The sequence below is a fragment of the Rattus norvegicus genome, chromosome 3, assembly GCF_036323735.1.
Source record: "Rattus norvegicus strain BN/NHsdMcwi chromosome 3, GRCr8, whole genome shotgun sequence".
Classification (NCBI taxonomy): Eukaryota; Metazoa; Chordata; class Mammalia; order Rodentia; family Muridae; genus Rattus; species Rattus norvegicus.
In genome coordinates, this window is record NC_086021.1 from 166,001,530 (window position 1) to 166,016,558 (window position 15,029).

A 15,029-nucleotide genomic window follows, 5' to 3' on the forward strand; every position below is an offset into this window, starting at 1 on the left:
TTATGTATATAAGTACACTGTAGCTATCTTCAGACACACCAGAAGAGGGCATCAGATCCCATTACAGATGGTTGTGAGCCACCATGTGGTTGCTGGGAATTGAACTCAGGACCTCTGGAAGAGCAGTCAGTGTTCTTAGCCTCTGAGCCATCTCTCCAGTCCAATAAAGTGATTTTTATTAAAAAAAAAAAAAAAGCAAACATTTATGGGCTGTTTCAGGTAATAAGAACTAGACCTAAACCTATAGTTTTGACATAAAAATATTAAAATTTCTAGGATGATTTGTTTATTCAGCTATCTTAAATGCTGGGACTTTTGCTCAGCGATATCTTAGAAAATTATTATTCTTATGTTCCTTCATACACACCTGAAGAAATTCAAGTCAATAAACCATGGTAGCCCTGTACATCTCTATTTTATCATCTTCATGATAGGCAAGCTTTAGAGTCAGCCTCGGTGTCCATGAACAAATGAATGGAAACAGAAAAAGTATCATGTACATGCAATGGAGTTTCATTTGTCCATAATTTCAGGAAAATGTATGCAGTTAGAGATCATTGTGCTTCATAAAATAAGAGGTTGCATGTTTTCTCTCTCATTTGTGGAACATAAGCTACACAAACCCATGAGTACACACACACACACACACACACACACACACACACACACACACACGCACACACACTTTGATGTTAAAGTAGAGAGGGAGAGGAAGAGGAAGGATTGGAGAGGTAAAGAGAAGTCATAGAGCCAGGTAGTGGTGGTGCACACTTTTAATCCCAGCAATTTTGAGGCAGAGGCTGGCAGATCTCTGTGAGTTCAAGGCCAGCCTGGTCTACAGAGCAAGTTCCAGGACAGCCAGAACTACAGAAACTCTGCCTTGAAAAACAAAAACAAGGTGTAGGTGTGTGTGTGTGTGTGTGTGTGTGTGTGTGTGTGTGTGTGTGTGTGTGTGTGTGTGTGGCTAATGGAGCACAAACATGATCAGTGTACTTACCACAAGTATGAGCTACACATTTTTTTTTTAATTTTTTTTTTTTTTTTTTTTTTTTTTTGGAGCTGGGGACCGAACCCAGGGCCTTGCGCTTCCTAGGCAAGCGCTCTACCACTGAGCTAAATCCCCAACCCTAAGCCAAGAGAACCTAAAACCCACACGAGTGTTTGTACACACCTGTGGTCCCAACTTCAAGGAGTCTGATGCAGAAGGATTGGGAATTCAAAGCAAGTCTTTCTGTAATAGCAAGTTCCTGAACACCCTAGACTAAATAGCAAGAGTATGTATGTATGTATGTATGTATGTATGTATGTATGTATGTATGCATATGAAAGAAGGAACTAGAGAGTTGCCTCCGAGGCTAACTTTTGTCCCTAGAGCCCATTTCAGGTAGGTAAATTACAAGTGCCTATAACTCCAGCTACAGGGATCTAACGCTTCTAGCATTTATTAATACGTGTATTTATGTGCATTCCCCCCAAATTAAAATAGATTAAACATACATGTACAGCAGGAAACGTGGTTTTGTGTCAAGTGCTTCACAACACCTTGTAGGTCAAGAACTTCCTGCAGCAAACAACGTCAATATCCTATTTCTATGTTATACAATAAGGTAGTCACTCAGTCCGTGAGGCCACTGACCACTTGGACTGTAGACTGTGACTTCGAGGCTAAGTGTTTTATGTGTGTGGGTTAGAGATGGAACCCATAGCTTCCTCTGTGCAAACCAGGTGCTCTGCTGCTGAACTCCTTGCCCAGCCCCTCCTATTTCCTCTTCTTTCTGCTCCTGGGATGTTCTTACCACTACTCCGAGCTCAGCAGAAGCCAGGAGCCCTTGTTTGGCTCACTGTGAAGGATGTTCATAGGCTCTCCTTGAAGCTTGGGGCAGTATAGGAGTTGATGGCCAAAGTCCGAGAGGTAGTGAGATCTAGGTGCAAATTGACTCACGATGTCTTGGAAGGGCCTGACGATCCCACACACATGACCTACCTGCTTGTAGGTCTCTGGCCTGGACCAGACGTACTGGATCTTGGGCTGGGCAGGCTTTCCCTCTGCTGGGCAAACTTCCCATCATTCCTCAGCAGTCTCTCAGAAGCACACTGCCAAAAGAAACCAGAAAAGACAGATACTGAGGGAACACAGCCCATAGATCCAGCTAGGATCCAGACACTTGACCAACACCAGGAGTAACCCACTTCTTGTCAGGTTCAAGCCCTGACCCCTTTCTTCACAGGCAGAGACTGCTAGCAAGCTGTAGGTGTTTGCTTTGTATTGGTCTTTCCTTGGCTGTGGCTTTGCTCTGTTCTGAAGAACACAGCTGGTCTCTGCCACCTCTTTGTAGCAACTTTGAAGCATGTGTGTGTGTGCCTTCTCCATTTCCTTTGTGTCTGTCTGGACCCCACCCTTTCTCAGGAAGCTCCCTAGGAAGCTTCAGCCTTTGCTGATGATCCTCCTTTGAGTTCCTGTGGACTGGAGAACCGGCCATTACTTAGGCCTGGGGTCACATTCTGCTACTTAGTGGCAGGGATAGTCGGAAGACACTGAGGTCTCTCCAGGCATGCCAGGGACCATGGTTAGGGTTAGAGTTGGGCCAAGGGAGAACCATGAGGTCTTGGGATGGGAGTCACAAACAGAAGGGACACTGAATACAATTAAAAATGTCAAAAACACAGGCTAAGATTGCTAGGAGTGTGTGTCTATGTGACATAGTAGTGGCTTGCAAGGCTCTGAGGGACTGACTGGTCACTTCCCTTCTTGGTGTTCCCTTTCCTCATAACCACACCCCACATTTGGGTTTGAATAGATAGTGCCCTGGAAAGCCAGCCCTGGGATCACATTTCCTTCCTGGTCTTGAATATCTTTTTGATAAGTGTTTCCAGGAACTCTTCCTTCTTCGCTTGCATAGTTGGGTTCCTTCCCAGTTTTAATTACATACTCATGTCTTAGATGTTTTCAAATATTCTTTTCTTTTTTAAATGACACTATGAACTGAGGATTATGTTCCCCAGGCTGTCTCCAAACTTCTGGGCATAAGTGAACCTTGTGAACCATTCCCAGTTTGAATGTCTGTTTCATCTGTCATGACTGCACAATCCCTTGCTCCTGGTCCCAACAGCCAGCGAGGCCCACAAAAGGCCGTACACATTATCAACCGTGTCTCAGATAACACTGCTTTTCCAACACTGTGGTAAGTGGTTCAGTGAGGGGGCTGGGTTCTCTAGTCCTTTTCAGATGGTCTCCTTGCTCTCAGCAGGACAAGATGTAATTTCACCTGTTTGGTTCCATTCAGCTGGCCAGGTACTGCCAGGGGTTGGAAGCACAGCTCACAGAATAGCATGAGGACACAGTGGGTGCCTTCCTTACCCTAGAGATACCCGTTTCCTGGATGAGGATGTTGCTTATCAATGCCATGGGATGACATCCATGTCCTGGAATAGTCCCCACTGAGAAGAGACACAGCCTTGTAGGGATGACAAACCCTCTGTGCTCCCCCCACCCCCTAACCCCACCCCACCCCACCCCATCTTACAGCCCTGTCTCATCATCTGGAGAAACAGCATTTGTTTCTGTACAGGACCCCAGTATCACAGCACTGTACTGACTGGTTCAGTTCAGTTCAAGAACACTGGACTGGTTGGTTTTGTGTGCCAACTTGACCCAAGCTGGAGTTATCACAGAGGAAGGAGCCTCCCTGGAGGAAATGCCTCCATGAGATCCAGCTGTAAGGCATTTTCTCAACTAGTGATCAAGGAGAGAGGGCCCAGCCCACGGTGGGTGGTGCCGTCCCTGGGTTGGTTTTCTGGATGAGAAAGCGAGCTGAGCAACCCAGGGGAAGCAATCCAGTAAGCAGTACCCCTTCGTGGCCTCTGCAGAAGCTCCTGCTTCCAAGTTCCTGCCCTGCGTGAGTTCCTATCCTGACTTCCTTTGGTGATGACAGCAATGTGGAAGTGTAAGCTGAATAAACCTTTCCTCTCCAAGTTGCTTTTTTTTTTTTTAATTTTTTTTTTTTTTTTGGTTCTTTTTTTCGGAGCTGGGGACCGAACCCAGGGCCTTGCGCTTCCTAGGCAAGCGCTCTACCACTGAGCTAAATCCCCAACCCCTTTTTTTTAATTTTTAAAAAAATTTTTTTAATGTGAGTACACTGTAACTATCTTCAGACACACCAGAAGAGGGCATATGACCACATTACAGTTGGTTGTGAGCCACTATGTGGTTGCTGGGATTTGAACTCAGGACCTCTGTAAGAGCAGTCAGTGCTCTTAACCTCTGAGCCATCTCTCCAGCCCCTCCAAGTTGCTTCTTGATCATGATGTTTTGTGCAGGAATACAAACCCTGATTAAGACAGACACTAAGCAGGCTGGTGGTCCAGGGTTGACTCTGGACAGCCCCTTCCTCTCTCTGACTTTGGGGATTGGGCTGCTTTGGTGAGGGTGGTGGTTCTGCTGCCTCCTGGGGGCTGGCATTTGCTCACTGCCAAGGCAGCTCTTCCATTTGAGCTGCCATGAATATGAGGTTCAGGCTAAGTGCTTGGCTTTCTGCTTGCCATGGGTAGCATGGGGGACTAACTCAGACCAGCTATGTGACCTCAGACACAGCATGCAGCTTGTGGGGTCTCCTGTGATGAAGGGTCCTACTACTGACTTGCTTGCTCCACAGGGCTCACTACCCAGGGCTGTGAAGGGAGCACTGGAGGCTATCAACTCCCTTGCTCTAGTCCAACAAGACCACAACCTTCAGGACCCTTGGGCCACAGGGGACCTGCTCTTTGCTGGACACCTCTCCAGGACTCTGCAACATTCCCTTCCTGGTCGGGCCAAGGCATGGCAACTACTGGGGAAGATGAGGCCCAGGCAGCAGCAGTGAGGCGGAGGATAACCAGGTGCTGGCCACTTTTGCACAAGAGATCAGATCATTTGGCACACATCTGAGTGACATCCTATGTGCATAGGCACTCACTGTCTGTGGTGTCCCGGCGAGAGGGTGGGCAGAGTGCTGGAGAAAGGCAGCAGAAACTGCCCAGTACCCAGGCTGCTTTGCTTCTCTCGAATCCCATTCTCACTGCGATGACCTCATGTGGAGGACGAGCTGCTGCCTGCCGCTCAGGCACCAGGTTAGACCTTGCAGAGCTGGCAGGGCCATCTTGTCTATTGTGATTTTTGTGGGCTTTTTTGTTTTGTTCTAGAGCTTGGAACTGACCCAAAGGGCCCACTCATATCTGGTCCTAGCTGTACATACTCCTTTTCGAACTGAGAATCTCCTCTTGTGAGATGAAGCAGCTGGCCGTGTCTTTGGAGGATAATCCAGAGTTCTCTCTTCAGTCATGCTAGAAGACTGTGGTCCAGGGCCAACAGTCTGCTCTGTATGGCAAGTGGGTGGTCAGAAGGGCCAGCAGGTATCTGAAGGCTAGACGGAAGAATTCGAGTCTCCAGGAGGCAGTCAGGTGGGGAGAGCAGACTGTGTTTCCATGAAATCTTAGAAACCTGTTATTGCCACCAGATCCCCTCCTGAGTCCCATTCCTGAGATAAGGAAAGCCTACTTCCATTCTCAGAGTGACCGCTCTTTCTACCGTATATGATGAGACAGTGGCCTCCTAAAACCATTCTTAGAGGACGTAGTATACAGCAGCTTCTGGAGAATTAGAGTCTGCTATCTTAAGAGCAACTCAGGAAAGTGGTTGCAAATGATTACATGACAGGTGGACCAGGAATTCCAGAGATGGTGGGACATAAGAAATGCACAAGCTTCCTTGGGATCTAGCAACTTCTCTTTAAAAACAGCACTGTCAGGCTTCTTGGGAGTTTTGAAAGGAGTAGGCCATGTCACGTAGATGGGAATTCAGCAGGTCTCCCCTTAACTGCCTGTAAGATCTCAAACACATTATTTATTCTAATGTGTTCGTTTCTCCCTCTTGCAAGAGTCACTGGGATACGTAATCACAGGTAAGAAAATGGAGTCTGGAACTGGTAAAGGAAACCCTCCCCCCACAAAGCTCTGGAGAGCCGCTTTAGAGAAATGACACCACAGCCAGGTAACAATGAGACATATACAGCTTTATTTAACCTGTAAAAAGTCACACTCTGCAGAGTGACACCTTTCTTATCTCAGCAGAAAGCAAGGAGTGTGTGAAAAACCTTTTCCTCAGGTTGGGAACCGTATGACCCTGGCTGGGCTCACATGTGGATCCTTCCAGAGTCCTTGTGTGTGGCAGCTTCTTCCCAGAGGGTCTCCCTGGCTGGTGTGACCCCTCACCAACAACAGACAGGGGGGCAAAATATTTCTACCTGGACAAGGCTGCCCTGAGATTGTCCCTTTCCCTCCTATTAAGGGACATTACATGCTTAAGACCTTCCCAGAAAAGTCACCTTCAAGGTGACTTGGCTTTCATCATGTCTGCTGACACTTAGGCTCCACTTATTTACCATGATGGTGTGTGCTAACGGTCCTTCCTCTTCCCCAATAAAACCCTCACCATCGATGGCATTTTCAAATATCACTCTGTTCTCTGGGACCGAGGGATGGAGAACCGCTCTCCCTCAGACCAGGAGGCACTTCCTGCTGATGCCTGGGTGTCTGGTAAGTGGACTCAGATGCTTCAGGGACAGCACTTTCTCTCTGTAGAGCGAAGCCTGGCGCTTTGCTTTCCATCTTTCTCGGCTAACCGAGGGCTTAGGCCACTTCTCTGGAGAAAACTCCACAGTGTACCAGACATCACTCACAGGCTTCAGATCCCTCCCTCTGACTTACACGATGACAGGTATGAATCCACGTGGACAGGGGAGGTGACTGCCACCCTGCCTGCCTATCTGTGTAATCGTTACCTCACCAGTGGCCCACACAGTAACTATAGCCTCACATATTCCTCAGACCTGCTCTCTCCTGAAATCACTCTACAAATATTGTTAGTTGTCCAAGTGGAACCAAAATCCAATCTTGTGGCCTATCCCACCCAGATATCCACTCTGCATATTTCCCTTAAAAATGCCACTGAGAATTCAAAAAAGTCCCTTTGCAGAAGCACTACAAGAAAGCATGTCTAAAATCACAGAACTATGCACACACAGACACAGACACGCGTGCTCGCACACACATGGAGTTGGGAATTAAAGAGTCTCGTCAGATACATATTTGAGGGAGCGCAGGGAAAGGCTGGCAAGAGAAGATATGGAGATCGGATCAGATCAAGGTGTTGGAATGTTACAGTAATGGCATGGGTGTGGTTCTCGGTACATACAAAAGGGCAGAGAGAATGATAATCCAGCCTACTAGAGAGAGATGCTGTGGCCATGCATGAGTGAAAGAAAGTGGAGGCCAGCTGACGGAATGAAATGTTCTATTATGGAGTGGTCATTTCAAGGAGGAGGGACTTGCATGGTCCAGGGGAGGAGCATCTGCTTAGCAAGACACTTCCATGGTCTGGTGTCTGTCCAGGACATCAGGGGACTCACAGGATTCTTGAGTTCCATCTGACTGATTGCTGGTCACAGACCTGCTGAAGGGACTTTCTCCAGAGCCAATGCTACTTGAGGTGGAGTGGGTTCGTGATCGGGCGAGCCGGGTCATGCTGGCAGATGGTACTGTAACAAAGAGCCAAGAGGTCAGGAGCAGGAGCCTGGGGAAGCCCAGATGCTCTACAAGTTTCAGCAAAGACTTTACCTTTCCCAGCCCACCTAAGATGGTGCCCAGGTCACATGAGAGATCCCCACTTTGCATTATTTGCTTAGGTGAGTGACTGTACGCAAGGCTGCTCTGATCCTCTGCGTCTGGATTCTCCTCAGATTTTCCTTCAGAGTAGGATGGGAAAGCCTACAGAGTAAAGCCTCTTAGCTGTGCCCCCGCCATTCAAACAGTGATTAGGAAGGTGGCTTTGGGAACAGATAGTGGTCCCCAAAACCTGCAGTGCATGCAAGACTAAACCAAAGAAAGAACAACAAATCACACAAGTAGGAAGGTATTTCACAAACACAGTGCAAGCCCGATACAACAAGACTACCATCCGTGTCCACAGGCTACCGTTGCCCTCTGGGAAGGAGACACGGATGGGTGGAGGGGAGAGAAGGTGTTTTGGAGCTGATCTCTACACAGGATGAGGTACAGGTTGTTGGGTCCAGGGATTGAGAGGGGAGGGACTCTGGGGGTGTTTAATTTAGACTTTTTTGCTACTGTTTCCACTTTGACTGTAAGATCCTCTCAGCATGAACATGGCCTGCACAGGGCCTTACCTGAAATGACTCACTGCCTAGTATTTTGGACCATTAGTCATCTCCCTGCTGTCTTTCCATCACAGGGATCAGAGGACACCAGGTCTGTGGTGGTCTCTGCTCACAGATGCTATTCTACCTAGCGTCAAGGATGCAGGCCCTTTTGACTCCCGCCTAGGGCTCATGTCAAGGACTAGCAAACAGGTGGTGGTGGTGAAGAAGCGGCCCTCCCTGCTGAGCTTTCACTGAGGCTGTCACCCTGGCTGAAGGTGCAAGGCTACCTGGGCAGTTCAACGGAATGCTCTTTCTTACAGGGATCAGGCCTGCTCTGTAGGGTAAACTCCTAGAACACACTGAGCCCTGTTCTATCGGGCTCTCACTGAACAGGGAAGCCGCGGACATGCTGCAGGCAGCCAATGCAGCAGGAAGAGCATAGTTGGGAGGCGGGCAGGGCCAGCACAAGAAGGTACCTGACTCGCTGCTGAGGTGACTGAGCTGCACATACGGGACTGGAAGCAGGATGGACACAGGAAAAGGCAGGTTAGTGACCCACAAGGGCTAAGTGACAACCTTGGCTGCCTAGATGCTGCTGACAGGGTATTCGGTCAGGGATGAACGTTTCTTTCAAGGTCCCAGAGAAGAGCCTGATGCAAGCACTTTAATGCCACTGCTCAAAACAGACCAGAGAACCTAGTCCACCCATGCTCTACAGGTTACCCTGCCCGGGATTAGGACCCAGCTGCATCATCGGGTATTTTTGGGAAAGGGTAAGAACAGGCAAGGAGGGGACTCTTCCTCCTGATGAGCCAGAGGGCTGTGCGTGGGCTTGGTTGGTAGCAGCTCACAGACGGGGACAACACAGCCACTCTAGACAAGACACACATGGTCTTCCTGTCAGCTACAATTCTGAACCCAGGGCCCAGTTCTGAGGAAGCTCATCAATGGTCACCACCCAATGGACAAAGATAGAAATACTGCCTGCTAGGTAGTGTTCTGTACTGGGGTTAAAGGTATTTATCTAGGGCTGGAGAGATGGCTCAGAGGTTAAGAGCACCCGACTGCTCTTCCAGAGGTCATGAGTTCAATTCCCAGCAACCACATGGTGGCTCACAACCATCTGTAATGGGATCTGATGCCCGCTTCTGGTGTGTCTGAAGACAGCTACAGTGTACTTATATATAATAAATAAATAAATCTTTAAAAAAAAAAGGTATTTATCTATTTCCCCCTCGAGAAGTGTAAATTTCTGTGACAAATGAGAAAGCTCAGGGGTCTGAGAGGTAATAGGCCAACACAGTAGCACATGACATAAACACACAATGTGGACATACACTGCCAGCTTGTCTCATGGCAGGACAGATTTTACTAATGACACTGTTCTTTTCTCCTGGAGTTTCTGCTTTGTTTCTGTGGGCCAGGAGTGCCTCGGCTGAGCTCAGATGCATTGCATGCTCTGATTCCTGGCTAAGGCAGTCACAGCTTCAGTGGGAAAGCCTGGAGACAGACTCTGAAGGGTCAGCCCTGGCTGTGCTGTTTACTGCCTGCCCTGGGAGGCATGTTGAACACTGTTGAGCCTCAGTGTGCTCAGTGTCACTTCTTAAAGGCAAGCATGGTAGCACACGCCTTTAATCCCTGCACTCGGGAGCTAGAGGCAGGTGGGTCTGAGTTCGAGGCCAGCCTGGTCCATGGGGTGAGAGCTTCAGGACAGCCAGGGCTACACCCTCTCTCAAAGAACACAAGAAAAGAAAATGAACAACATCAGTCTTAGTCGAGGACCTTTAGCCATCAGCCTCAGTAATACACGCACAGACGGATGACGGCTCTGTACTCTGCTGTTCTCTACCTCAGGGCTGACTAGCACATGGGACATGCTCTGCGAACTGTGACTCTAGATGGTAAACTTATCCTATTACCTATACATTTATAATAAATCAAAAACAGACACTACTCACTGTAGCCCATTCCCTGCAAAAAGTACTTGAAGGCCTCGGTGAGCTTCCCAGGCTGTGGGGACAAACAAAAGACAGCAATAATTTTTGTGTAGGTAGAGAGGTAGCAGTGTGTGTGTGTGTGTGTGTGTGTGTGTGTGTGTGTGTGTGTGTGTGTGTGTGTGTGTGTGTGTATGTGTGACTATTACGAGCACTTCCTTACCTGAACTACTTGGGGCAGTCCTCCACAGTCTGCCATCTAGAAGAGGAAGAACACCAAGGTCAGTGGAGGGGAGTGGCCTCGTCATCCTACGTCAGAAGGGCAGGATTAGGTACTTAAGGGCATCACCTTTGGATCACGTCAGTGCACGCTCTGCCTTGATGCTGGCAATGCCTGTGGGCAAAACCCTGAGAGAGACACTCAGGCTGCCTGTCCACAGGATGCTAAGGCCTGGCTTTCAGGCCTCTTGTTGGGCTGACAGTGTTGCCAGCTACACCTTTCACCCTGGCTCTGCCTGTACCCGAAGAAGCTAAGCGCTCAGTCCTTTCCTTTTGCCTGAGTACCTGGGCACAGGCATATGTCACCATGTCTGCTTTCTAGTCCCCTTCATCTCTTATTGCTCTGACTCTATGACAAAGGGTATGATGCCCTCAGGTGGGGAGAGCTGTCCAGTCCCTTCCCAGTCCTCAGATGGCTCCTAGGGCTGCTCTTCTCTTTTGAAGGGTTTTTTTCCATTGGGCAGTCTTAGAGCTTTGCGAGTGTGTACTGGAATCCCGTTAAATCCTGACTGTTGGATACATCTCGGGGATTCTGACTGAATAGGTGTGCAGTGAGGCCAGAGAACTAGCATTTCTAACTCTGTGACAGAGATGAAGCATCTGCCAGTCTGTACTTGGCACTTTCCAGTGCGTGTCGGCCAGACAGAAACCAACATCCTCCTTCCAGATGATATAACCTGACCTCAGAGAGGGGCTATTCCGATGACTTGCCATGATTAAAGGGATATGAACGGTATGGCGAGATGGCTCAGTAGTTAGAGCTCATGCTGTTCTTCCAGAAGACCCAGGTTTGATCCCTAGCACCCATATGGCAGTGACACACCCTGAAATTCCAGATCTAGGGGATCTGACACCTGCTACTGACCTGCTTGGACATCACCAGTCCAGTCAAGCACATGGTACACACACACACACACACACACACACACTTGCAGGCAAAATGCTTACACATAAAATAATTATTTAAAGATATATATATATATATATGTGTGTGTGTGTGTGTGTGTGTGTGTGTGTGTCCGTGTGTGTGTCCATGTGTGTGTCCTTGTTTCGTTGATGCAATTAAAATCTTATTTAAATGAGAGCCATTATTTAAGACAAAAGAATGTCACAAATGGCATTAGAATTTGAGCTTAAGAAGGAACAATTTGAAAAAAACAAGCCTGAGAAAAAAACCACTTAACCTGAAAAATATAAAATGGGACAAACTAGTGTGGCCTGGGACTTTTGCAAAGTTTAGAAACTAAAAATTGGTTAGAAGTAAGACACTGCTGCACGTGCCTCTAATGGGACCCCTTCAACATCTGGGGCAAGGCCAGTTCAAGTAACATAGTGAGTTCTAGGCAAACCATGACCATATAAAGAGCTACTGTCTCTTTAAAAGAAGAAGAGGAGGAGAAGGAAGAAGAAGAAGAGAAGGGGTCATAAGACCCTACCCTGCCTAGGGAAGCTAAAGGCAGTGGAGGGCTGGTAAAGAAGTCATCATGTTCAGTGGTATGGCACTTACACAAGTGTCAGTAGACGGCTCCACACCACGCCCATGAGGATCCCCTTCAAGAGTAGTGTGCACTCATCGGTGAGCCTTGTCTCCAGCCCCCTATTTGTTTTTGTTACATTTTAAAAGTTGCATTTATTTATTTTGTGTGCGTGTATGCACATCATACCTGGCGTTTGTGTGTGTGTGTGTGTGTGTGTGTGTTCAAGATGATAACTGGTGGGAGTCAATCCTCTCCACCTCAGCTCGGGTTGTCAGGCTTGGCAGTGAGCGCCTTTATTCGCTGAGCCATCTAGCTGGTCCAGTGTTTAGTGAGACAGGGTCTCATGTAGCCTGAACTTGCCATGCAACTGAGAATGAACTTCAACTCCTGATTTTTTACCTCCCAAGTTTTTTTTTTTTTTTTGGTACCACCAAATTTGTAAAAATCAAATTTGAAGCCATAATTTTTTATCCATATTTTAGAGAAGCCCATCAATCGTCTGTGAGCTCGGCAGACACTAAGCCAATGCGTGTTCTGAGAGCTAATGTTGCTGCTGGTAACAGGGCTTCCTTTTGACACACACTTGAGAGAGAAAGGGGAGAAAGCAGGAGCCGAGTGGATGGAGACAGAGCAGTGCAGCAGACCAGCAGGCCAGCTCCCCAACACATGAGCAGAGCTTGTTTGGAAAATGATCAGCTGGAAGTTCTGTCCGGGGTACACTTATGGTACTCTTTTTCTTTTTTCTTTTTTCTTTTCTTTTTTTTTTCGGGGCTGGGGATCGAACCCAGGACCTTGTGCTTCCTAGGCAAGTGCTCTACCACTGAGCCAAATCCCCAACCCCATGGTACTCTTGATAATCTAGAAATGTATCACAAACATAAAGTGGCCTAAGAGGAAAAAAACTGTATCCTTTATCACTAAGATATGCTTAGAAGTTTCCTTAAAACTACAACAGGGGCCAGGCATGGTGGAGCGCATCTTCAATCCTAGCACAGGAAAAGGAGAGGCAGGCAGATCTTTCTGTGAGTTTGGGGCCAGTATGGTCTACAGAATGAGTTCTACGACAGCCAAGGCTATTATACAGAAATACCCTATCTTGAAACACAAAACAAAGGATTGGGATATAAAGCATTCTCAGTACTATTTTATTTCTTGTAATTTTGTATGTTAATTCTCTTAGTAGAATGGGAAAATGTTTATAACACAAAGTGGAGGAAAACAGATACAGGGTTATAGTTATCTTCTAGTCTTTATTTGCCTGTTTGTTTTGTGGGCCAGAATAGTCTGGAACTTACTATGCAGCTCAGGCTGGCTTCAAACAGAGCAATCCTCAGCCTCCTGAGAGTTGGAGTTTTAAGTATAGGCCACCATCCCGCCTTTTATTTTTCAGACAGTGTCTCTCTTTGTAGCTCAGGCTAGTCTCACTCTCACTAAAGATCCACTTGTGCCTCCTGAGTGCTGGGGTTAAAGGAAGGCGCCACCATGCCAGACCTCTAGCTCCTCTGATATTATAATTTAAAAACATAGAAAAAGATGCTGACACTTCACTACGTACTTCTTTTTCAGTGGGTAAGGTATCAGCAATTGGGAAAATATATTCTCTAGGCTGTGAGATGGCTCAGAGATCAAAGGGCTTGCAGCTGAGTCTGATGCCCTGAGTGCCCTCCCACATGACAGAGGGAAAGAAGGAAGTTGTCCTAAGTGCCATGTGTGCCTAGGCATGTGCTGTCCCCACCCATAAATACATAAACGCAATTAGCGTGCTTTCTTCTTATTCATCCAGACAGAGAACACTAACAGTCATGAGTGAGGAGAAGAGAATTGTACAGTGCTGCTTAAAACACAGAGCTGGAATGTATCTCAGTTATCGTAATGGTTGGCTGTAAGAGAAAACACACTACCTTTAGCAAAGTTGTATTTATAGGGTCGAGGCGAGAATTACATTCAACCTGAAAAACAAAACAATTTTATAAACTGCTAGAATTACCACATTAGTGATCTTACAACAAGATAGATTAGGTCGTGTGTCATGCCTGCTTGGCTAATGGCTCAGTGTTCATCTAAACAAATCTGTCATTTTCTTTTCTGATATTTTCAGTCTTTAATGAACAGCATGGTGACTGTAAAGTCCATAAAACATGTAGGCAGGTACCTCCCTTCTCAGAGGTGAACAGGCCTGTGGCCCCACCCTGCTGGGCTCTCCATGCCTTCCCAGCACGACTGGACTACCCACCCGCTGGGCCTAAGCACTGTGCCCACCTCCCTGCTCAGCCCCTCCTGCCTGGAGTGGACGGCTGCCCCGCCACAGCCTCTGACCCTTCTGACTCAAGGTCTCCAGCTCTCCAGTGTGAAGTGAGTTCTTTGTGGCTGTTTCATTGTGACAATCATCAAAATCAGGGATGACAGCCTGGCTCATCTCCTTGTTGGGGATCTTGGACCCTTATATCTATGAAAGTGTCCTCAAAGAAAATGTTTGGAAAGATTATCTCTGACAAGGTGCCTTATCACTGAGTCATATACCTCTGGCTCTAAAAGGTCAATATTTTAATCAAATATTTTTTTAATCAAACAATCTTAAATTTAATCACTAAACCAAACAACTTTTCCTTATCACATAGAAGCTGTGATAAGAGCTTAGAATCAGGAGCGGGTAAGACTATACATACCACAAAGGGAAATGAAGTAAGTTCAAAACCTTTCCTGCCGTGTGGAACAAACACACAGAAGACCAAGTAGGGTTTTCAGAGACAGATAAGAGGAGGTGGGTGTCTGGAGACATGCAGAGGTAGAGAAAGGAGGGCTGTGCAGGGCACACGTGTCACTGTGGTGGCCAAGTGTACAGACGATGCACACAGAGGCAGACTCCGAGAGGCCTGGAGCTGACTGAGCTGACAGGATCAGAGTGCTTTAGCAGAGCGGTGGGAATGTGCAGGACTGAAGCGGCAGTGAGCCATCGGGGAGTGGATCAAGTTACCTAGGCAAGAATCAGCAATCCAGGTGAACTTGGGATCTTGGGATTGCTGAAGGGCAGGTTTACAAAACTCCTCTAAAATCAGGAGATGATCTAGAAGCCAAGCTCGAGTCAGAGGTTCAATCTGCTCTATGTGAAGGACAGTGCAGTAAACAAATGCATCCTTTTTGTACAGAAA

General features: G+C 47.3%; 2 protein-coding genes across 15 annotated transcripts in view; both read right to left on the reverse strand.

Annotated features, from left to right (window-relative positions):
• Nucleotides 1-2,081, reverse strand: part of LOC120101770 (protein NDRG3-like) — a 35,527-nt gene extending 33,446 nt beyond the window's left edge. Inside the window, exon 1 of the mRNA XM_039106706.1 lies at nucleotides 1,985-2,081. Coding sequence (XP_038962634.1) covers nucleotides 1,985-2,069 — 85 coding nt within the window. The 5' untranslated portion in view covers nucleotides 2,070-2,081. The remainder of the gene's footprint in view (nucleotides 1-1,984) is intronic.
• Nucleotides 2,082-6,026: 3,945 nt separating this feature from the next.
• Ndrg3 (NDRG family member 3) overlaps nucleotides 6,027-15,029 on the reverse strand; it is a 63,426-nt gene continuing 54,423 nt past the window's right edge. For 5 of the 14 annotated variants that reach the window (XM_063283384.1, NM_001013923.2, XM_063283382.1 and 2 more), the window contains 4 exons: nucleotides 13,782-13,829; nucleotides 10,347-10,382; nucleotides 10,148-10,199; nucleotides 6,027-7,571 (listed from right to left, as the gene is read on the reverse strand). In XM_063283384.1, the coding sequence (XP_063139454.1) occupies nucleotides 7,390-7,571; nucleotides 10,148-10,199; nucleotides 10,347-10,382; nucleotides 13,782-13,829 (318 nt within the window). In that variant the 3' untranslated portion in view covers nucleotides 6,027-7,389. Of the gene's footprint in view, nucleotides 8,335-8,389; nucleotides 8,705-10,144; nucleotides 10,200-10,346; nucleotides 10,383-13,781; nucleotides 13,830-14,854; nucleotides 14,976-15,029 lie in introns of those variants that run through there. The other 9 variants (XM_063283380.1, XM_063283377.1, XM_063283378.1 and 6 more) reach the window with 4 other exon arrangements.